This window comes from Ursus maritimus, unplaced genomic scaffold (genome assembly GCF_017311325.1).
Source record: "Ursus maritimus isolate PB19 unplaced genomic scaffold, ASM1731132v1 scaffold_9, whole genome shotgun sequence".
NCBI lineage: Eukaryota > Metazoa > Chordata > Mammalia > Carnivora > Ursidae > Ursus > Ursus maritimus.
The window spans coordinates 46,163,952-46,188,521 of NW_024427107.1; the positions used below are offsets into that span (position 1 = coordinate 46,163,952).

At 39.7% G+C, this 24,570-nt stretch overlaps 1 protein-coding gene across 1 annotated transcript in view; it reads left to right on the forward strand.

Moving 5' to 3' along the window:
• Nucleotides 1-24,570, forward strand: part of GRHL2 (grainyhead like transcription factor 2) — a 109,722-nt gene that overhangs the window by 62,514 nt on the left and 22,638 nt on the right. The window contains exons 8-11 of the mRNA XM_008689214.2: nt 5,726-5,884; nt 11,954-12,041; nt 12,503-12,642; nt 17,024-17,055. Coding sequence (XP_008687436.1) covers nt 5,726-5,884; nt 11,954-12,041; nt 12,503-12,642; nt 17,024-17,055 — 419 coding nt within the window. The remainder of the gene's footprint in view (nt 1-5,725; nt 5,885-11,953; nt 12,042-12,502; nt 12,643-17,023; nt 17,056-24,570) is intronic.

The following is a 24,570-nucleotide window of genomic DNA, read 5'->3' on the forward strand; positions in this document are numbered from 1 at the left end:
TCATGTGATTGGCACTAGGAATAGAATGACCTTGAGGCAGATAAGGGCTTCCTCTTATGAGCTTGCAGCCTCTTATGAGCGAGCAGACAGATAATTAAGCACTAAACAGATAAACAACAAGATAAATCCAAACAATGGTAAGTACTCTGAAGAAAATGGAAAAGAGCAGTGTGATAGAGTTTGCTTCTGGTCATGGTCTGAGGTGGGAAGAGGAGGAGGAAGATAGCTCTAGATGGCGTAATCAAAGCTGGTATTTCTGAACAGTTGACATTGGACTGGAATCTAAATGAGAAGAAGGAGCTGACAATGTGTGGGGCTATCTGTGGGGACAGCATTGGAGATATAGGGCACAACAAATAGCAAAGGCTGTCACCTGGGAACAGGCTTGGTATGTTCTCGAAATGGAAAAAGTTGAGGGCTAAAAAATATGGAAAACTGTGATATACTATGTGAGTAAACCCAATGTGTATGTATGTATATACAGGTATGCCCTGAGTATCTGTAGGAAAAGATAAAGAAATAATATTGTCAAGTTCTAAAGCATTCCCTAAAAGTGCTATGTAAATGGAAGTGTCAGTAAATCTAAGAGTTTCTTAGCTCCTCAACAAAATAGCAGGCTCTCTGAGGGTAGGGAGTCTATCTCATCATTCTTGTGTCCCACCGTGTAGCATAACGCCAGGCACAGACAGAAGGTACTTGACAAATATTTGATAAATTAATGCATGAAGGCAGTGAATGAATTCCCAAGGCTGAGCTTTCACATGTTCATATTGTCTACTTTTAGGCTATCTATCTTTCTGTCTCAATTTGGTGTTGCATCTGCACCCAAATACCATCATATAAAATGGAATTAAAATGCTGATATTTAAGAAAACCATCCATATGGTCTTTAATAATTCCAAGAACCAAGAGGAAAACAGAGTGGGGAAATTGGCAAGAGCACACTTATGTATTTTTTTTTAAAGATTTTATTTATTTATTTGAGAGAGAGAGAGAGAGAATGTGAGAGAGCGAGAGCGAGAGAGAGAGCATGAGAAGGGGGAGGGTCAGAGGGAGAAGCAGACTCTCTGCAGAGCAGGGGGCCTGATGCAGGACTCAGTCCTGGGACTCCAGGTTTATGACCTGAGCCAAACCGAGTCACCCAGGTGCCCACAATTATGTATTTATATATTGTTCGTGTTTTAGATTGAAAATGCTGATTTCTTGGTGTAGGCTATGTTGCTTTAATTTGCAGGTTAATGCATGTGCATTAATCGAAAAGAGCTCTTCAGAGTCTCAAAATAAGGAAATAAGTAGCTTTCTTTGTCTTTAATTAGAAGATTCTTAAAAATGCAAAATACAGTTGTTTAAAGAGGAAAAAATAAATGTTTTCCATCAAGTCAGGGACATTGTGATTTTTTTAAATCTCAAATCATTTTGTAAATCAAAGATACACCCATTTATTTTAAAGGCAAGCTCTTGGAAAAAATCTTGGGAGTTAATAATCAAGTTAATGTAGTAATTCTAAAGCCCATTGATCTATGTTTATTTTAATAAATCTTACTACATGCATAGTGCACAACTGAGAATTATTATAACCTGGACAAAGTCACTTGTCTTATCTAGGAACTACAAAATGGAAATTGCAATTCATATGTAAAAAAAGATTTTATTAAGAAATGTCAATTGTCATGAGACTGCCTCTGTTTCTGGAAAGGTCTTGGTATACTTAGAAACAATCTATCTGAATCGATTTTTTAACCAATGACAAAATTTAAATACTATCTGTTATCTGCCTACATACACCTGATTTAATGAATATTTTTCTAAAGAATAAATTATATACTGTCAGAATTACAGGAAAATTAATAACTGGGATTTTGAAAACATTATATGAACATATGTAACATTCATAATTATTGGGTGACAGACCCAATTGTTCATGTCATTTATATGCTCTTTACATAATCAGGACTCCTACTGGAGTTAAGAATATTCTGTGCTTGACATTTGGATGAACATTTGGTGGGGGAATGCATACCTTTTCCCTAAGTTTCTGTAATACATACACATTTGCAAACAGTGCTTTGTAGATAAACTTCCAAGAAATTGGCTTTCACGTTTGCCTGCTGTGCATGGAACTGGGACATGGTTGGGTTTGCAAGATGAAACAAATAAATGCTTATCAGTTCTCGAGGCAAGGTTTTAGTTAATGCCCTTCCATACCTTCCCAACCCCTCTACTCCCCAACTGCAGTTAAAGTTCAACCACTTAGAGTTTGAGTGCAGCACAGCGAGACTATGATTGATACCATCAGGCACTGACACTGTGCTTTGCTATTGGTTCAGGCAGCCAGGCAAGAGGAAAGCGGTGCCAACTCTATTATAAAATCCCTGCCTGTTAGGATAATTCTGCAAGCTGCCAACTTAATGTAGCAGAGAAGGCAGATTCTCGTGTTGTTTACTCTCTATAATCAGGATGCCATGAGTCAAAGAGAGCCCATTGGACCTTCTACTAAGAATCTTCCTGTATTAAAAGAACCTAATCTAAGTGTGTCCATGTACAATCTAGTGTGTTGTAGCTCATTTGACCTTTAAAGACCCTTGCTACTGGGTGGCTGACTGTTCCAGCTCCTCCAAAGAGGATTTAGTCTATTTCTTGTAGTATGTTGCCAGTAGGGTCTGTCCTATTCAAGTGGCCCTTGTAAATATATACGTTCCATCAGCCCAGCTCTCTTAGTTGTGATTGGAGCTGACAAAGGCCACAGAGAATATTGCATCCTGCCTGTCTGAGTGTGGTCCACTGCGCGTGAGGTATGGATAATTCACTGACCTGACTGTGAATCCTAATACCTTAGGAAATATGCCTGCACTGTTCTCTTCTGGCTTCTGTAGTGCTAGGCAGGAGTTATAAGGGAGTGGAAAACAACAGTCTCCATGGATTACAGTCACTACAGGAAGATTTCTCTATGAAATACATGGTCAAAAATATGGACAACTGCCTAGCTCCCCAGAGGGATCACTAATTTGCTGACATAAAGTTGTGTTTTATACATTCTGGCCAAGATAACTCCATTGTCAGTAATAACAATAACAATAAAAGAAGTCAAGTGTCCCCAGGAAAGTTGCTTTTATTTGTTTGTTTGACCTGGAGATAGATCAGCATTTGATGAAGTTATTGTAATCTTTAGAGCACCATCATACTGCCTCTCTCTCTCCACGTAGCCTCTGACTTCTGTGATTATAGGACCATAACTAGTGCATCTGAGCTAGTACCTACCACAATCTCAAGAACATAGTAGGTATTTAAAAATATTTGTGTCGTGCATGAACGTTTTCTGTAGTTAGGTCATCTCCAGGAGCAGCAGACAACATTTTCTGTGTACTTTTACCGTGAATGTTCAGGAGGAGAAACAGGCGTGGCATACTCTTTTTAGTGCTCTTTATCACTCAGCTCCTCTGAATCACTTGACATTTGCATTTTTAGTCATTCTTTTTCTCTATCATTCCTAAATAATTCACAAGCATTTGTGGAGTCCATAGTCTCATCCCAGTGTCTGCGAGAGTTTTGTTTCACACATGTCTTCTAGGTTCGATGCTGCGTTCTATGTTCTCAGTGCCTCTGTACACAGCTCTCTTTGGAGAGCCTTGACCACCCTGTGGTGGTTATTACTGGATTACTCATCTGTCTTCCTCTTGGACCGTCCACTACACGAGGCAGGGGTCTGGCTTTCTTCTTTCTTCTCTGTCCCCGTGTATGATGCTGTGTTTGAACCACGGTGGGCTTGTGTTGATGTTTATAGGATGAATGAATAAGCAAATGAATAGAATGAATGAATGAATGAATGAATGAATGAATGAATGAATGAAGCCATTGTTAGATCATCTCTAGGCACTTGTTTTCAGATGGTGGCTGGAGAAGTGAGAGTCCGGGGCACATTGTATGAGGTTGTTGTAACTAGCATGTCACTAAGACCTTTCATCTTAGCCTTATTATTGATGTGGTGCTTTACTGAGGTGTTTCTTGTGATCAAGTAAGAGGTTCAAAACTAAAATACAAAATGATCTTTATACAAGATATAGCACTAAAAATGAGCTGTTTGTATAAATTACCAAAAGCCTACAGGCAATAGAGCTTGAAATGAATTAGATCAGTCCTGGTAGTAAAATCAAAGATTTGAATGGCCTTTAAAAAGCAGCTCATGCCAGTGGCTCTTTGCTTTTGCAGGGCTGTTCTTTTTGATATTGCTGTGGCACACCAAGGGTTTCAAAGTGAGTGAAAATTTCGGTGGGACCAAGTAAAACGTGGGTCACATGATGCATCAATGAAGTGGTTTTTAGAATACATAACTATACAATTTTAGAACAATGAGTGATTTAAAGTTTTATGTTAAACAAAAATAATAAATGTGGTATAAATGAAAAAAAAATGCTTGGTTTTTCCCAGAGACCACATCTTAATATTGATGTACTTACCACATAAATAAAGGTGCTGCACCCATTCCTTTATTCCTTGGTAAGTCAACTGTAAATGATATACCCACTATGTAAAATAAGGATAAATTTAGTCATTTACACTCCTTCTGTTCCTCTCAACGTTTTATGACAAATTATTATTTTTAGTTCTGTTGGTCAGTGCTATAATCTTTAATAATTTATTGGAGCTTCCTTTTTTTTTTTCTTTTTTTTTTGTATTCATGTTATTTCTGTTGTATCTCTTGATGCCCCTTGTTTTAAGATGAGGATGCCAGTGAGTTTACTACATTTCCTCCCTCCCATTTTATGTCTTACCTTCACCAGCTCTTCTTTTGCCCTTTCGGTAACCTGGAAGTATATTGGTGTTTACATTCTGCCCTTCAGGGAAGGATTTTAAAAACGATTTAAAGAAAAAATTGAAAACCAAAGCCGATAAGTGACTTGTCTGAGGTCTCTTAGCTAGTTAATGTTAGAGCTAGAACTAAAGCTTGGGGCCTTTGGGGGCGCCTGGCGGGCTCAGTGGAGGAGCATGTGACTCTTGATCTCGTGTCATCAGTTCAAGCCCACATTGGGTGTAGAGATCACTAAATATATTAAATAAACTTAAAAAAATAAAAGTAAAAAAAATAAAACTTAGGGTCTTTGACTACCAATCTCTAGGGGGTTTTCTACAGATAAACTCATGAATTGATTCATCACATATTTTTTGAATGCCTACTCTCCGCCACACACTACATTAGGTGCCACTAATACAAAAACAGAAGAAATGGTCTCAAATCTCAAAGTTAAGAGTCAGGTAGGAAAAACAGATATATAAACAAATCACTGCTTCAGTGCAGTAGTGTGCAAGGGAAGATGCTATCTAGCATCTTGGGGTTTTTTTTTTGTTTTAACCTCACAGGTCAGAGATTTGAGAAAGTGATATAATTAGAAGTGATGGCTTTAATATGTTGCAGAGAGAGTGTTTTACACATCTGATTTATGCATGTTTGAAAAATAAAAAAACTTTGCTGATACACTTGAAGGAAAGTATTGGTTGTCTATTTCAAGATTTAATGTGAAAGCAACAATTTTTATATATTTAAATTATAAATTATGTGATATACTTTATGTGTGCAGCGTGTTCTTATTTCAGAGTATCCAAATATTCTTCAGTTGTCCTTATGAGATTGTGTAGTATTTTGATTCCAAGTCTAAGGTTTATGCATTTTTTAATAGATCCTTTTTATGGTGACTTATGAACTTTTTTCCTTTCTTTCTCCCACACTCAGATTTTCATCACTGTGAATTGCCTGAGTACAGATTTCTCCTCCCAGAAAGGGGTGAAAGGACTTCCTTTGATGATTCAGATTGATACATACAGTTATAATAATCGTAGCAATAAACCCATTCATAGAGCTTACTGCCAGATCAAGGTCTTCTGCGACAAAGTGAGTAAAGATCATAAAGGTATCTTTGTTATTAGATATTACTTTTAATTACATTTCCTCCTTGTCACCTTCTCTTGTCTAGTAGTGTCGAATTAATCACCTTATCAAGCACACTGGGAGTTGTAACCTTTCATTTTCAATTCCTATTTGATATCTAGGGAGTCATCAGTCAGCTGTTGTTTTTTTTTTTTAGTCAATCATTTTATCACTAATTTAATGGCTGATTGACATTGCACTGTGCTACTCACTTAGATAAGTGAGTAATAGATTAATAGTTTTTACTGGATATAAGCCTGTCCCAGAGCAGATTAGTATAACCTTTATTATGGGTTAAATGGGGTCTCATCTGGAGCTTTTTGGAATAGAAATGGCACCTATAAAATAAGTTCATTAATAAACATGCACTCAGGAAGAGATACAGTTTTTTAATCTCTCTGAATCCTACCATAAGAAGATACAGCAATTAGAATAGCAAAGCTTAAAATCCTATGGTTATGTGACATAAGATCCTTACAAATCCCAAATATGAGTGGGAGTAAACAGCAAGTAGTTTTGAGACCTGTATGATATCAGCATCATGAGGGAAACCAGTGTGGCTACTTGACAACCAGAGAACAGGAAACCTACAAAATTGCCCCAAGGTACTCATTAGAGATTGAAGTGTGCCATCTGAGGACAGCATGTGAAACCAGGGTGGGAGGGTACAGATTCTGTAGACTCCAATTTGCTATTGCTGGTAGATGCAAAGGGATGGAACATTGAAGTGTTTGGGTCTCAAAACTCTGGAAAGTTATAAATTAAAGTTCCCTTCTAGGGCTAAACTCTGCTCTGAGAAAAAGCTGCTGGGAGTAGAATCCAAGTTGAATTGGACTTCCCCCACTCCTCGAAAAAAAGGGGCAAAAGAAAGAGAAGTTCCAAATAAAAAGGATGAGGACGAAAGGCTACAGAGTAGACAGATCTCAGGAAATACAGACTATTTTTTCTTATAACTTTGTGAACACGTCGGAAGAGAGAGCATGAGAGCCATGAAGTCAGCAGAACTATCTTGATCCACTCATTTCGCTTAAAAATAACCATCAGAAAAGAAAAACAGTTGAATCCCATACATTGTCTCATGAAAAAAGAGATTAAGATCAGCCTGACTTCCTTGGGGACAATGGGTACCTGCCCATGAAACAGATGACACCTACACCTTAAGTTCCAAAATGAGCTAAATGAAATTAAGAAAATCGTAGAAGTCATGCAGATCAACATAAATCACATAGAAAAATTCATGAGTTGTTTTGAAAAGAGTTGTGATAGAATTCAAGAAAGTATTCAGAAATAAAAGATTAAAATATTTCAGAAGTGAGGACTACACTAGAAGCAAAACAAAAATGAATAAATAAACCACGGAGCCTTAAGAGAAATACAAGTTGAAAAGAGAAAAATTTTAAAAATCAAAAGGAGTAAAAAACGAGATGCAAAGAAAATAATAGATATAGGACAGAGGTAAAGAAGATCCAATATACATGTAATAGGAATCTTTGAGGGAGAAAACTAAAACAGTGGAGCAAATCAAATGCTTAAAATGATAAATTAGGAAAATTTAAAGTATAAACTATATATATAAATAATATAAATATATATTTAAACAGCCGACTATGTACTTGGGAAAATTAACCCAGGATAATCAATACCTAGTTGTTGACTTATGAAAGTTTAAAAATATTCTTTGAGCATCTAAGAATAGAATAGAATAGAATAGAATAGAATAGAATAGAATAGAATAGAATAAAAAGCCATTTGTAAGGAAACTTTTATCATCAAACTTTTCAACAGCACTCTCAGGGACAATTAGGTAGCCTCCCCAGTACAGAGGGCCAGTTAGGTCAATAGACACAGTCGTGTAAATGAGAAAACAGTGTGTCAATTGCCAGAGTCACACAGCGAAAAAGTAGGGGAGCTGGATGCAAATATAGGTCTGATTCCAAACCCACACTTCTTGAGTTGATAACCAACTGTACACATAAAAAGCCAAAAATGACAACTGATGATTCAAAACCTCAACAAAGAGCCAAGGTAGCCTTTAAAAAGTAAAGAAAACATACAAAAATCAGTTAATATCTTTAATTCAGCATATTAAACACTAAAAAAGCATTTTCAGATGATGTGCAACATGGAATTTCTAAAGTACAAATGGGACAGCATTTAAATAATTTGAATTCCCTCATTGTATTCCAGATACTCTAAGGGAGATTGTAGAATACCCCTCCGGGAATCTCCTTGGAAGTGAGGAATGGGATTGGGGCAAGAAGAAAGGGAGGAAAGGATGGAATAGAGACACTGGGCAGCCCATTAACCTTTATTCTGCAGCTGGAGTTGAACGTGGGAAAGAGAGGCCTTAAGGGATGCTCATATAATAATTGTTTTCAACCATGTTGATATGACAAATACTAAAATTCAAAACAAAAGGAAAATGCAGGATGAATAGAGAGTGTTACATTGTCGTTCACCTGTGCCCTAGGACTCAAAGAAACTAGTGATATAAAGTGTTTCCAGTGGGTAGTTTTTAGTTTACTTATCCTGATGTTAAGGATTAAGGAAGAAATCTCAAGCAGGGTGTATTAACCTTAACTGCTAGTCATTTTTCTAATAAGCTAGATACAAAATCTTGCACTGTAATTTGCCGTATTTGCAGCTCTAATTTCAAAACCCGGGCAAAACTTACTCCTGGGAAATTAAAAAGAGAAAAAGTTTAATTTTTCCACTTTTCAAATGGGTGTGTAAATGCAAATGATTATTTTGAATTCTCCTCTAAACCAAAAGAACTAAGAGCTATTCCATTTTAAAATCGTAAGTTTCCCAATCACAGTAAAGAATCTTAAACAGATGGAGTTCCACACTATTTCTAGTTCTCCACCTTGATTTATAATTAACACACTTGTGAGAATCAAATAAAGACGTTCTCTAATTTTTTTTGATATTATGATGCCTCAATGGAAATACATGTTTTTGCATTAAAAAAATTGGGGATCTGTCTATATGTCTACCTGTATTAATACCTATGTCTATGTCTTTATATCTATATTTAATTACTTCCATTATCTTTCCTGAAAAACAAAAATTGTAGTACTATAAAGAGTAAGTATGTATTGTGCAAAACTTGAGAAATAAAGCCATGTTCTTTTTTTATAGTAGATTTTTTTCTCTTTATTAATTCTTGTTTGGAAAGATCTTGGAGGTGACGATTGTTGAAGATTATGAAAAGCTAAAGATACCCCTGCAAACCATCTTGGCACCTTGGCCAGCTTTCAACTGGTTATGGACACATTCTTAAAATAAATTTAAGAGAAATTATTTAAGTGTCAAATAAAACAAAGATAGCCATCACCTTTCAAGAGGTGCCAAAAGTGATCACAATGTAATCAGGAAATCTTCAGGCATATTTTTTAAATCTAACTCTCCAAAGTGAACATTTAGGTAGAGGAAATTATTTTCAAATGATAAGTTTTGGTCTTTGTAGCAAATTATACTGTTCTGGAAGAGCTAGACTTTTTTGCACTTTGGTAAGAGTCGAAAGAATATCTTTTAGAAGCTTTAGGTCACAAATAATCAAAGGGAATAAAGGAATTCATGGAAGGTCATGTTCAAGGAAGCTTTCTCCATCTTAATTAAATATATCTGAGTTTCCCTGGGTCATTACGAAGTCAAAACTTTATTTTAAAAATAGGAACTGTGGTTCTCCTAGAAATGTTTGGAGACTATCCAGACTTGTTTTGTCATGCTGATATTTGAGCATTCTGGGCAGGAAATTTCTTATATAGACGTGGCACCAAGGCTAGGCTCTGGGGGAGCCACTGTAGGTTTTATGTTAATCCATTTGGTTTGACATATCAAAGAATGCCTGTAAAATCAGGTGACTTTATTGCCTGAAAATTGACCCTGAACATATATAAGTCTTGAAACAAATGAATTGCAGGCTTTTTCCTTGAAGTAATAGTACAAAATAAAGCACCAATTTAGAAATAAAACTGCTTGACAAACCTTCGGGTGTATCTTCAGTGAATTGTAATTTATACAGATAGAAAAAATTTTACATTTTTATTTATATTAAATAATATATTGTACAGAACTCCAAGTACATAGAAAGATGTCTTATGGACCCAACAAAAAAAGAATAATAGGAGACTTTTGCTTATTTCTCCCACCAATTTCAACAAGGCGATGTCTATACATTTAACACTTTATTTTCTCAAAATATTATATGTTATCTAGACACAAAAACTCTGCAAAACCTTAATATATCATGAAGAAACTTCCAAAGGATGTATTTCTATATTTTACCTCCCTCTTGCTGTGAATTTCCATGGTTTATAATTATCCATGACAATTCAAACCTTAAAAGTGAAGCACTATAAAATAATTACTCCCTTTTGGTAGTAAGTTTTTTGACATAAAAACATATTTAAATATCTGGTTAAACTGTTATATCTGTCCAGATCTTATCAATGTAAAGCTCTTAGCACTCACCTGGCACAGAGTAAGTGCTATGTAAATATTAGCTATAATTACTCATTTTTCAAGAATTAGCTGTAATGCTATCTCCTTTATGATGCCTTCATTGCCCACAAATCTCCAAATCTCTTGTGTTGTGCAGTTACTTTAGCCAGAATTGGGAATGTGCTTTTTTTTTTTAAGCCAATTTAATAAACAAAACATGTATCTCAGTGTTTTAATTCAAAGATGTCTTTTTCTGTGAAGTGCCTATTTCATGACTCCTGTTCATTTTTTAAATTGGTGCATTAGTTGTCTTTTAAATTTGAATCATTATTTATATTAAGGATTTAGTACTTTATGATCTTTTGTTGCAAATATTTTCACCATTTTGTCCTTTGCCTTTTAATGGATTTTTTTTTCTTTTTTTTGCATAACAGGATTAAATTTTTATATTTTCAAATCTATCTTTTTTGTGTGTGATGAGTTAGGGGCAATTTTTAACTGGAGGTTGCTAGCCAGTGTATGCACCACTCTACGGATACTGTCACAAAGGACAGGCAGGAACTGTAAATGCGTATCTGAAATCTAGGGGAGGAGTCTAGTCTGGGGGTGTCTATCTGGATGTTGCCTGTTTAGAGCATCATGGAAATATGGGTGCAGGTGAACTCTTCTGCAGCAAGAATGGAGAGAGAGAGAAAGGAAAAGAAAACCGTTGGAACATATATATTTGGGGGATTGAGAAGAGGAAAATGAGTTAGCAAAGCTGACGCACAAGAGAGATGATGATGATGATAATAGTAGTAGTCGTCGTCGTCGTCGTCGTCGTCGTTGTCGTCGTCAGGGAATCCTTGAAGGCCAAGAAGGAAAGAGATATAAGATGATGGTCAGTTGGTTAAGGAGGGTGGGATCTGGCAAGAGAAGCCAGTGAAAGAGTCAGATTACCAGGAACAGAGCAGTAAAAAGAAGGTGAATAGACCAAACTTTTTTCTATTTGGTTGAACAAGCACCAGGTTCAAGCATTTATGAACACATTAAAACAAAAATTGAAATCATACTTGTATGTGCAAAGCGATCATACATTTTATATAGTTTCCTTAGACTCTACCTTCCTCATTTCCACTACTGTAATGATTTTTAAAAGTTCCGTGACATCAAGCAAAGGCAAAGTTTTATAGAGAATTCACTTTCAACTTTAAAGCTCTCTCTGTGCCTAGGAATGATGTTAACAGGCCAATCTTTATCTTAATGACATTTTATTATAATCCCTAAAGTTATTTAACTGGCCCCACTGGCATAGGAACCTAGGCCTGGTCTTTCTTGTGGATTCAAATTGAAGTTGTATTAATAGGCAGGATTTCAAAAAAGGGAGAAATCTCAAAGAAGTGGATCACTCAGAGGCCAAAATATAGCACAGAATAAGGATCTGTCTTAGCCTTCAGAACCAAGGCCTGACCTCCCTAGAGGCACAGAAATGGGGCTGCCTGCTCTCCCTTTACCCCTGGCTTGGTTCTTGTCCTAAAGACTTGTGTGTGGACACTGTTATTGCATGCTCTGATAACATAGCTGGCATTGTTTGTTTTTCCCTGTCAGGGAGCAGAAAGGAAAATCCGAGACGAAGAGAGGAAGCAGAACAGGAAGAAGGGGAAAGGCCAGGCCTCCCAAACCCAGTGCAACAACTGTGAGTGTTGCTGAGGAAGGGTGGGCTCTGGCCGGGCCACGTCCACTAGGGGAACAGGTGGAAAGAAGTGGATGGTGGGTGAAACTGTGGATATGTGAGGGATGGTTTGCTTTTCCCTAGCCATGAAGACTGGGAATTGTCTCTGTGAAAAGCAAATGGAATCACATGATCACAGATTGTTTGCGCTGGGAGGGACTTTGTAATATCATGGAGACCAACATCTTCCTCCTCCAGACAAGGAATCTAGGGTGCAGAGCAGGACAGGAGGGCACGAGGGCTCCCCCTCAAGAGTGCTCACCTGAAGTTCACGCTCTTTGTGTTGGTTTGGCAGTGGGAGAGGGGGCGATTGTAAAGTGTGTTCACATCTGTGGCTTTTAGAAAGCTTCAAGGAGAAAACAGGGAACTCAGACTAGGGCTCACAGCTGAGAGTTCTTAGTCATGCATAACCCTCTCACGTCCAGCCTCTGACGGGAAGTTGGCGGCGATACCTTTACAGAAGAAGAGTGACATCACCTACTTCAAAACGATGCCTGACCTGCACTCACAGCCGGTCCTCTTCATACCTGATGTTCACTTTGCAAACCTGCAGAGGACGGGACAGGTAGGACCTACCTGTTAACATCCACCTGCCATTCTTCCCCGGGGCTGGTGGAGCCTTAAGACAGGATCCCATGAGGCAGTGTTGACCTTGAAAATAACCCCTGCAATCCATGCATTCCACAAAAAGCCAGTCATTTCATAAGAAAATGGATTTTTATAGAAAGGAATGTCTCAGGAGAGGAAACTGACTTAGTAAGGGGAAGAAGAGAGTGAGCTGATAGTAGTGAAGTGTTGACAAAGCAGTGAAAGAGGAAGAAAGTTTATCAGCTGGGAGTTTTGTGTTGTCGGTTTGGTCATGTGGGATTAGCCTGGTGCAGTAGAGCTCCATCTAATGGTGGGAAATTGAAACGCACCTGTAACTTCAGAAAGTTGCCCAAGAGGAAAAATTTTTTGATTACAGAAAACCATATCAACAGCTTTTCCCCTAGTAAATCAACAGTTCCCATTGAATAGTAAAATCATTCCACACCAAAAGAAAAATGAGATTGTAGACAAGCCTTTTTAAAAGTAATTCCTGTCTTCTAGTATCTACAAGCGAAATTAAAGAGCTAAAATTAAAATAACAAATACCCAATAATTAACTCATTATGGTAGCTCAAGTTGATGAAATATTAGGTGGCCACTAAAATTATAATTATGTAAATTATGTAGCAACATAGGAGCTAGTTATGATAATGTTAAGTGCAAGAAAAAATTAGAATACCCGTTTGTGTCTGTACCATGATTCTAGATATATACCTGAACTTGAAGGTAACAAAAATTGTAACACTTGATGCATAGGATTAAGTGATGGGTGATTTTTTTTCTTTCTTTAGTATTTTTAGTAGTATTTATTTTATGTGATAAATTAAAATAGGGTAAAAAAAATGTACTTTCCTAGCATTAGCCAGATTTGTCTTTCACTAAATCAGTTGGGTTTTAGCGAATCTTGTATGGGTTAGTTTTCTTTTAAACTCAAAATCCTCTGAGGAAAGGTTTGTTTTGAGAAATAGGGCCATACTGACGTACTCAAGTTTTTCTCCGATTCTAAGTGTTCAGACATTCAGTGGAATTGACCTTAGTCAGGAGGGGAAATCATTACTGGCTCAACTTGCTCTTTCTTAAGAATATATTGTCCTTCCCCATGTTGTTTCATTATAGGTATGAGACAAAGCAGTTATATAAGCAGGGCTTCTTTGTTGCTGCTCATGACAGAACATGGTAACAAAATACTTTACAGTTTTTTCTTAGAGTGGATTCCACTAAAAACTAACATTCCCATCTTGTCTTACTTTTTTACTAGGAACAAGGTCACAAAGGGGAAAGTAGAATGTTAAGATTTATCAAGATATGAGCGCCAGCACCTCATTTTATCTATTTTTTTTAATTCCCAAGAGTATGGTGATTTGTATATTTACAGTCTTAGCCCCATGGGATTTTATGAAGCTGGGTATCCACACTTTCCAGAAGAAGGGATAATTGAGTTAAATTGTTCTTTCTGTTTACTGTCATGATTCTGGCTTGGGCTCTGTGTCAAAGCTGACAGCCTGACCTGTTCTCTTGGCAACATTTCCCTGAAATATACAAAGCTATAAATGTATCTTCAGAGGAAAAGTGACCAAATCTTTGAGTCTTCTGGCCTCACTTGGCCTCTCCATGTCCGAGCTGGGTTCCTAGCCTGTGGCTGAATCAGAAGGAAAATGCGGCCTTTACAGTTCATTGGTTTTAGCAGTTGCAAAGCAGCTCAGTCAGCGCCCCCAGCTCATTGTCAAGTTAAGTTCTGCAGTCTGGGGCCACCCTTGCAGAGCCCTCAGGCTTCCCCTGTGGCCTTGGAGTCAGAGTTAAGGGGGTCAGTGAGGGAGCCTGCCTGAGCTCTGGGCAACAAAGGAACACAGTCAGCTGTGCTCTGGAACAATTCGCGAATATTCTATGGTTGATCAACTTACTTGGCCCAAGGACATGGGCGCCTACAGTGTGGCTGGCTGGGACTTAAAGTCAGCCTTTTCTTGGAAGAGCTAGAAAGCAGGGAGATGGGTCCTGAGGCAGGAGGGAAGCCAGCAGTGCCATGATGTGGGGGGGTGGGGTGGCTGACTTTGACGTGCAAAACGAGATCCTGCAGTGGTGGGTCAAAAGGGCCAGTTTTACCATAAATGGGGCCCCGAGTAGGGGGAAAGGCAGGTGATGGTGTGCAGCCTGGTTACCACTGCAGACACAAGCCTTGTCAAAATCAGCTGCATCAGAGCTCTGAGCAGCTGGAGAGTGAGCAGCCCTCCAGCTCTCAGGGTCAGCGAGACCCCCAGTCATGTTGAGCGCAGCGATCCTAGTCGCCCAAGAACAAGGGCTGGGGAGTGAATATTTTCACTGACAGACCACACGTTCCCTCCTCCTCTGTCATCTCATCAATTCACATGTGGATTCATCAGACAATTATCAAAAACTAATATGAGGGAGTGAACCCAGTGTGCAGGCACTATGGAGATCCTTAGTCCTTCTCTTCACATCAGATCCCAGATTGGCACTGGGGTTTTTTCTGGAATGCCTTTAAAAACAAGTGATAAGGGGAGCTTGGGGAAGTTGTGAGATACACAGGCATCATCTTTCTGATCGGACTTCCTCAAGGCACCTGAACCCCAGGAGGACTTTGCTCCCCCCTCCCACCGTCAAGAGCAGTCTTCCCCGTTGTAGTTTGTAAACCACCTTCCCCCAAAGCACAGGAGTGCTTGATTCAGGCTTCCACGTTCCACTCCACGTCTTTTGAATCAAAATCTCTGAAGAGGGTTCCAGGAATTCACATTTATGACAAAGTCTCCAGATATTTTTTCTGCACTCTAGAGTTTGAGAAACACTCTAAATGTAATAAGACCTACAGCCAACAAGGAAGAAACAGTGGGTCATTGTGTGAGAGAAGTGAGAGTGCAAGGACAGGGATGGGGACAATGTAGTAAAGGCCATTCTGGAGGGCAGGAAAACACTTAAGAGAAGGCTGTTTCATTTTGGGGTCACCAATCAACTTTGCAGAGAGCCCTCCATAACCCTGTCATATAATCAAACAGGGCAGACGCATTATGCCGCATTTAAAGAAACCAGCAAAAAACAGGCCAACATCAGGATCTTTTTCCAAAAAATCCAGTAGTGTGGCCAGTGCTATGGCCCAGGCTCTCGCACTTATGTGGTCACTCCATATGCACCTAAATAGACAGTCCCATTTCTAGAACATCTCCATGGGGGGATGCTCCAGTGCCGAATTGAAACCTGGGGTATGGTGGAAGAAAACATCTTACCGCTGCTATTTTCTGTTAAAAAAAAAAAAAAAACACAAAGTATACAATACAACAATAGATATAAAAAGTTTTAAGAGGGTAAGTTCCCTGTGGAAATCTTACTAATGACTAGAATGGCTCACGCCTGAAGAGTCCCAGGTAACTAGCTCCGCTATACCACAAGGTCTGGGAGTGGCAGCATCCCAGGCACTGCCAGGAGCCTTTGAGAAAGTTTGTAGGGAGGGTATCAGTCTAGGCAGAGCTTTTCTCCCAGGCACCTGGGGCAGGGGCAGTGACGAAGTGTACCAGCACCAAAAGTGACTATTGAAGTTAAGATGTAAATGTCTGATGCTAACTTGGGTCTTGTTCTTCACCCAAACAAAAATGATCCTGAAGCACGTACATAAAGCTCAAGAAAGGTCTGCAATTAATTTTTATAAATAATTGGGTCAAGAGGACCTACATGCATACCAGATCCCCTCTGGATTTCTGTAGTCTCATAAAATAATAGAGATGCTTCATAATTTCTTTAAATTCGATTCTACCTGCCACCACGCTAACCAATCTGTTCTCAGAGGTCTTCCAGCTTGGAGCACCTAGAGCTGCATGACCTTTCCCCAACCTGAAGACAGTCGACTCTAAATATTTGTGGCTGTGGGATGCCACAAACAGAGGCCTGGGGTTACTGCTGCACTGCCCTGGGACCCTCTTGCTCCCCTTTCTTCTCCAGAGCACAGTATCTGTAGTCAGCTCACCTATGGACCCGGTGGGATTGGTTACTCACAGGCCTTGATCCAGAGCCTTTCTAAACAATGATTTGTAGATCCTGCTAAAGTATTTCTTTAATGTCAAAAACGAGAGCTGGCTTAGAACTGTAGGTAGTCTGATCAGAATGACTTGAGCTAGAAATAATCAGATTTCCAGTTTTACTTCTTAAAATCTAAGAATTAACCCTAGGAAGAATATGAGGTTAAATTTGTATTTCCTTGGACACACACACACACACACACACAGCATCATTAAATAGATTTGCCTTTTGTCTTCTTTAAGACAGTGTAAGAGCCTAGGAAAGTCTGTGTATCATGTAATATATTTCCATTTCTTGTGTCTGACCTACAGTAAGCCTATTGTTTTGTTCCACAGGTGTATTACAACACGGATGATGAACGAGAAGGGTAAGACACTCAGTTCTTTCACTTTACATCCAGAGTCAGTTCATGTCAGTAGAAATGGCTCTTGGAGCACAGGATAACCATGGACTTAGAGCTGAGAAATGAGAAAGGCTTGACTCCAGGGCTGAGAGGAAGGCTGGGGAAATTCTTTTCTCCTTCCAAGACTTTCTTTCTCTCAGTCTTCGCTGTGATCTGCCTTTGAATACCTAGCTATTCTTCTAAGTGACACATCGCTTTGATTCTACCTTTTCACCAATAATCCCATTACTGAAATCTCTGGCCCCAACACAGGTTCAAGGTGAGCTTGAGGCGGGAGCCAGGGAGCCAGCCTGCCCTGCTTAGTAATGCTCGGGTTACCCATGTGAACCTCTTGAAGCCCTCACTCTGGGAAATGGGCCCAGGGGGCTAGGGGTGAGGCCGGTGTGAATGCAGCTGGGGAGGCTGAGAATCCAGTTGCTGTCTTTGGGATTGTAGGTAAGAGAGGCTTTACGTGGGGTCACCAGGGCTCCCAAGTGTCTTACACATCAAGTTTCTGCATAGTGCTTTCTGTGCATTTACTCATTTTATACACTCCTAGAATTTTAGAAACAAAACGGAGTCTTCAAGGTCATTTAGCTGACCCTCTCTTCTAAGCAATGTAACACAGTACACCACATTTCTGACAGGTAGTAAGGCAGCTTCTGCTTGAACACTCTCACTGTGTGTAAGATAGCTCATGACACCGTTGGACAGTGGCAGCTCTCAAAAAGTTTGTCTATTGAACTGATGTCTGCCTTCTTTTGACTGTCACCCATTGGCTCTAGTTCTCCTCTTTAGATATGCCCCATCCGTTCCTCCTCATTCAGACATAGTTTTACCTTTCAACATCCCAACTCCAGGGGATACCACCAAATTTTTAATAGTTTCCCTAGAATTGGCTCTCAGAAGTAAATATCTGTTCTCAACCATATGAGTTGGAGATTATACTCAGATAATTTCTTCTTGTGACCTGGACCCTTTTTTCTCTTAAAGCAACCTAGAACCACATTCATTTTTCAGTATCTATGTTACATTACATATGTACATATTACATAAAATCTTGGTTTGCATTATACCTGTATAACTAAAATCTCCAGATCATTTTTTTCAGACTGTATTCAAACCAGGGCTTCCCCATACTTATGCAGTTAATGTATTTACTTATAAAACATTTCAAGGTGAAGTAAGTGGAGCAGATATTGCTGAGTTCATTTCCTAGAGCAGAGGTTGGTAAACTACAGCCCGAGGGTCAAGGCAACCCATCACCTGTCTTTGAACAGTCTGCAAACTTTTTTTCTATTCTTTTTTCTTTTTTTTAAGTAGGCTCCATGCCTAGCGTGGAGCCCAGTGTAGGGCTTGAACTCATGACTCTGAGATCAAGACCTAAGCTGAGATCAACTGACCTAAGCTTAACCAACTGAGCCACCCGGGTGTACCTGTCTGCAAACCTTTTTAAATGGTCGAAAAAAAATCCAAAAGAAGAATGATATTGTGTGACAAGTGAAAATTAAATGAGATTCAAGTGTCCATAAAGTTTAATTGGAGCACAGCCATGTTAATTCCGTTATGTCTTGTCTGTGGCTGCCTTCCTGCTACAACAGCAGAGCTGACTCGTTGCAACAGAGACCCGTGTAGGCTGGAAGCCCTAAATATTTACTAATTTGACCCTTTACATAAGAAAAAGTGTGCCACCCTCTGGCCTAAAGGGTAGAGAATCTCAAAGGAGTCAAAGAATTCCCCAGCTGGTTAGGTGCAGAACCTTGTCCTGGATCTGACCTCTAAATTCAGAGTTCTGAGTTTCCTAAATACCTAATTAGATTGTTCTTTTTATCTTGGCACATAGGTGGTAGATTCCCAGTGGCTGGAAGGAGCAGAAAGATTAGCACTATCGATTCTAATCTGTTACTCACATATTTTACCGGGACAGTGTGGCGTCATGGAAAGAACAGTGACTCTGAGTTTAGGAAGCCCGCATGCTACTTTGGGGCCATTGCTTACCAGTGTGAGGCCTTGGGCTGGCTCCTTGACCTCTGGCCTTCGGTTTACTCAGCTGTAAAACGAGGATTTTGGGTGAGATGATCTTCAAGGTCGCATCTAGCACTAACATTCTACTCCTCCCTTCTCTGGGAGAAGTTAGCCTCGTAAGGGAGAGGAGCCCAAGACCCGAGTGCTGCTTCATGTGCAGACCTCCCCTGGCAATCGCCCTCGGCCTTCGATGTCCTTCCTAGCAAGTTGGCAACGTATAGGTGGCCAATTGACCTATTTCTAACTTGTGTGGCTTGGCTGTAAGAATTACCTTCTGTTATTGCATAATCATGTGGCCTGAGGCCCGAGTCTCTGTCTCTCATATATCTAATTAGAGTTCAGTTGAGCACGGTGGGTGGCCTTGGAGCCTCAGTGTTAATACATGGTTGGTACTTGGCTATTGTTATATGTAAAAGTAATAATTACCATTCACTGGATATCTTGGCTAGGCACGGTACTAAGTGCTTTATATGCACTGTTGTGTTGAAGTCTCCCAAAATTCCCATGGGGAAGATGCTGTAATTACCTGCACTTCATAATGAGCAGTGGAACTTTGGGACCAAGAAACGTGTTCTAAGTCACACAGCTGGCAGTGATAGAGGCAGGATTGGAACCCTGTCTAGCGGCACTCCCCGTGGCCTGCTTTTAGCCATTGTGCCCTGTCACCTCACTCTCATAATTCTTGATCTGTGGCTGCCGGTGAGGCACAGAGACAGGCCCTTGTTGTGGTAGCTTTCTGGCCTTGACAACAGCACACCCTTGGTTCACCCTCTGGAGTGCGGGACACAGATTGTGACAAGCCCGGATGAGTGTACTTGGCAGAGGGGTGTCAGCTCACCGAGCCCTGAGGAGTGCCACCTTCCTTGGCATTCACATAGCCTCCGTCAGGGCTCTCTCTGGCCAGTTCGTCACTCCATGCCAAGCAACATCCGTTAGTGTGAAAGCGTCTGGTTAAGTGCTGGAAAGCAGCATTCACTCGACCAGCAGCTGGAGGAGGTCGCTCAGCGGAGGCACACCACTCCCTCCCCCCACGACTCCAAGGCCAGCGTGGTGGTCAGACACAGACTTGTTCACAAGTACAGCTGGCTGGCCTCAAGTGCCGGCAAACCTGAGTGTGATTAAAGAGGGAAAGTAGAAGAAATGCGGATGAGGTGGGATGGGGAGCCATCATCAGCCAAGTGCCTAAACGGAACAAAAAGTGGAATACCTGTTTGCTCCTGCCTCTTTGTCTGATGATAAAGTGAGTATTGGGGGTGACTTCTGGTGCTGAGTTTGGGCAGCGACAGACCCCATGCAGGTTTTTTTCATAGACAGGGGATCCAAGTTAGATACAGAGGCTTTGGACACCACTTCTTGGCAGCAAGCCTCTTACTGCAATTTGGGATCAACTGGGGAGTTGAAAAATAATTCACATACAAGTAGCACACCCCCAGGGATTTTGATTTAATTGGCATGGGATGCACTTTAGGTATGGAGAGCTTTTTAAAGTCCCCTGGTGATTCTAAAGCTCATCAGTGTTTGAGAACCACTGCTCTGGAGCCGGCCAGCCATGATTTGAATCAGGCCTTTACAAGCTCTGTAACCTAATATAACAACTTTTTGGAGTCTCATCTAAAAATAGCAAATAATGATATCTACCTGATAGAGTTATAAGCATTAGTATGTCAAATGACCTGGCATGTGGAAGGTGCTTTCAAAAAAAAAAAAAAATAGATGTTACTATTGTTGTTAAGGTTCCTTTTCAAGCCCTCAATAAGTGATACTTAATTGAGAAATTGAAGAAAGGGAGAGGAAGAAGAATGGAAAGAACAAGCCAGACAGAAAGAAGTTTCTGTGGAATATGGTCCCTTAACCAGGGATTCATGAATGGCTCTTATGGGTAAGAGGGAAGGGCTTTAAACCCCTTGAAATCATATGTAAATTGCTATGCAAATGTCACACATGATGGGAAATGCTATTCTGTTCCATTACTTCTGGGGATCTGGTCTCTATCCCCATCTGACCTCTAGTTCCTGGAAAACCCTTCTTGCCTTTGTCTTTTGTCTACGGTCCTCCCCATGGAGGTGCCCACATTCCAGCCTGCAGTGAGGTCCCTTCAAGTCTAGCAGCTCTGTAGCTTTCACGTTGCATTTGGGGCACAGGGACACTTGGCAAGTTTGGGCAGTCCTGTGTCTGGAGCTCAGTGGTTTCCCTCCAAGAATATGTCATCACCATGGTGCTGCTTGGGATCCTCAGACCACAATCCTCTCCAGAAATTTCTCTTATCCCCTGGCTTCTTCTCAAAGCACACCCCCTTGGGGCCACATTGTATTATCTCCTCAAAAGCTGAACCTTAGGAAAACAAAAGCCAGAAGAAGGTAAAGGTTGGGCAGGACAACCTTTTGGATTGGTCCCGTACCAGCTCAGAGAGACAGCTTCCCAGAGTGACGTCACTCATCATGCTGAGTGACGCTGGCAGAGGGAGGGAGAACCCCATAGATGTTGCCAGACCGAACCGAGAGCTTGGTTACAGTGTTGCTGAGAAAAAGAGCCAGTTCTTGTGCTCATCTACCATGGAAGCAAACACTTTGGTTAAAATTCAGTACCCTTTGGGGAAGTTAGAGTTTATTAACCAGTCACCAGTGAGTGCATTTAATCAACATGATATTAACTCTAAAAAAGTCATCACCCCGTGTTCATCAACACAAAATAAAAATCTAGAATTCTGCACTACTTCTTTTAAAGGAGCACTTTCACAGAGCTCCAAGTACTTTTCTTTGATAAAGTTCTCAGGGACGCTCAGCAAACTATGAAATGTAGGGTATGATGGGCTCTGTTTTACCACAAAAACATAAATATAAGGTGGTTAAACATAAAGGACAACTTCCCCCAATTTCCCAAAGAGGAGCTGAAAACATATAAAGCTTTGGGGCCACTTTGAATAGTTAAACCATTATGGATATTGCCAAAAGAATCAATGATTCACTGATACTTGCTTTGTTAATTTAATTAACCTACATTTAAAGAGTAACATAATTCAGAAATGTCAGTTACAGTTTAAGAAATACTCTTTTTCAAAATCTTTACAATTCATCTTTGACATAGGTTCTTTCTCATCACTAAGATTACGTATTATGTCATCTCACACTGTTTATCAGGGTTATTCTTTCCCACTACAGTCAGAGTGGAGATACAGTAGTTTTTAAATCCTTATCTTCAAGACTGTCCTTGGAAATTTTATCCTAAGCCGCATATATCGATTCTCATAACATAGAAATGTTACACAAATGTCTGTCACAATGTTGCCTCCCATTTTCAATTGTTCTTAATTAAAATTTTTATTTCGTGATAATGGCAGATGCATATGCAGTTGTCAGGAGGCCTACCCCCTTTTTGATTGATTTATTTTTATTTTTTACTCTTAGATATTGTATTTTAAAACCCACCTGGTAATACTCAAATCTGCATCAGATAGGCAAGGGAGGTTTTAAAAAAATATTTAAAATATTTTCATCAGTTTCTTACATTAGTACCAGTTATTCTTGCTTGTATACTAGTTCGCTATTTTGCAAACTGGAAGATTTAAACTAAAGACTCCTTTTATAAATTTAACCTACATTACTCTTTCCACTACTCTTCATTTCTTCCTCGACTTGTTTTTCCTTGGGTTTTTTTTCCTGCTGCCTGAAGAGCTCTGTTTAATATTTTTGTTGCTGTTGTTGTTGTGGAACCTTTGGCAAAGAATTCCCTCATATTGTTTGTTTATTATAAATGCTTTTATTTCACAGTGACTTTTGTAGGATTCTTGCTGGATACCAAATTCCAGGTTGTCAATTACTTTCTTTCAGTTTTGGTTTCCATCATTCCCGTTGATGTCTTCCTTCCTTCCTTCCTTCCTTCCTTCCTTCCTTCCTTCCTTCCTTCCTTCCTTCCTTCCCTCCCTCCCTCCCTCCCTCCCTCCCTTTCTTATTGTTTGAGGAGGCTGCTTTAAAATGTTTTCTTTTTCTTAGCTTTTCAGAATTTTTATTAAGATGTTCCTACATGCAGGTTTCCTTTATTTTTTTCCAGCTTGGTATTTTATAGCACTTACTGAACCTGTCAGCTGATGTCTTTCATCAGTGTGGGAATAATATCAGCTGTTACCTCTTCAAACAGTGCTTCTTATTTGTTCTCTCTCTGCACTCCTTTGAGATTTGAAATGTGTATTAGAATGTTTTATTGTGTCCCTGTGTTTTTTATGTGCTTTTCTGAAACATCCTTCTTTGCTTACCATGTGTCAGCCTGGATATTTTCTATTGACCTAACTTTCAACTCTGTTAAATTCATCTATTGAGTTCTTAATTTCAGTTATAGTACTTTTTAGTTCTAGATTTCCACTTAATTGGTTTATTTATTTTAATAGAGTCCAGCTCTATATGTCTTGTCATTTGTATTCATGAACACAATAATAACTATTATATTTTAAGTTCACATCTGGTAACTCAATAACATGCTGTAAATGTGTTTTCTGTGGGCCTGTTTCTATTGTCTATTTTTTCTCTTGGTGCTGTTTATTAGTATATTTAATAAGCATTAGTTGAATGATGAACAATGTATGTGAAAATTATGGAAGATCTAGATGACCAGGCTTTTCCTCTTGTGAAGGTTTTCTGTATCCTCTGGCGTGCAGCCTGAGTGAATGCCTATCACTGTGCTTCAGTCAGGGCAGAACTGACCCTAAGCTCGGTTGTGATTTGTATTAGCCTCAGACTACCTCTACTTCATCCTAACCTGTAGACTGTAGCTCTGAGGGACTTTCTATGGGCCCTTTTCCTTTGTGGGCTCTGAAATCTGATTTTTGTCTCTGTAGCGTGGGGAGACTACTAAAGCCTCTTCTGTGATTTTCAAGGGCTTTCTGCTTAATTTTGTAGTCTCTTGTCCTGTGCAGTGTAGGGACTTGGCAAGTATCCTGGAAGGAATACTGCATTGTCTGGTTCACTTCTCTGTGCTTCCCTACTTTCTGGAAGTTTTTCCGTAAGTCCTAGATACCTTTGCAGCCCTAAACACCAATTTCTGTTTCTCTAACTCTGTAAGATTGGCAAAAAGCTATGCAGATTTTTGCTCTTGCATACGTGCCTCAGCTGGGATTATCACGTTCTGCTCCCAATCAAGAATTGGCAAATGCTCTGAGGGGACGGTGGCTCACTCATTACCAGCTCATCTCTCTGTGTTCTCTTCCCTGAGACCTCAGCTCCTCAAGCCCTGACTCCCCATCAGCAGTCTCCAGTACTTTCAAGAGGTCTTCTGCTTGTTTAATTTTATACAGTTTTCACATTGTTCTTGGGTAGAACGTTGGCTTGTCACAAGCTACATCTTACCAGGAACAGAAATATCTTTATTTCCTCTTCAAATGATCCTTCGAACCTAGTCATTTATTACTCGCATTTTTGAGCTCTTAACTATCGTAATCGTTACTAAATCTATGTGTGGGTTTTGTTTGTTTTGCTAATTGTGCCA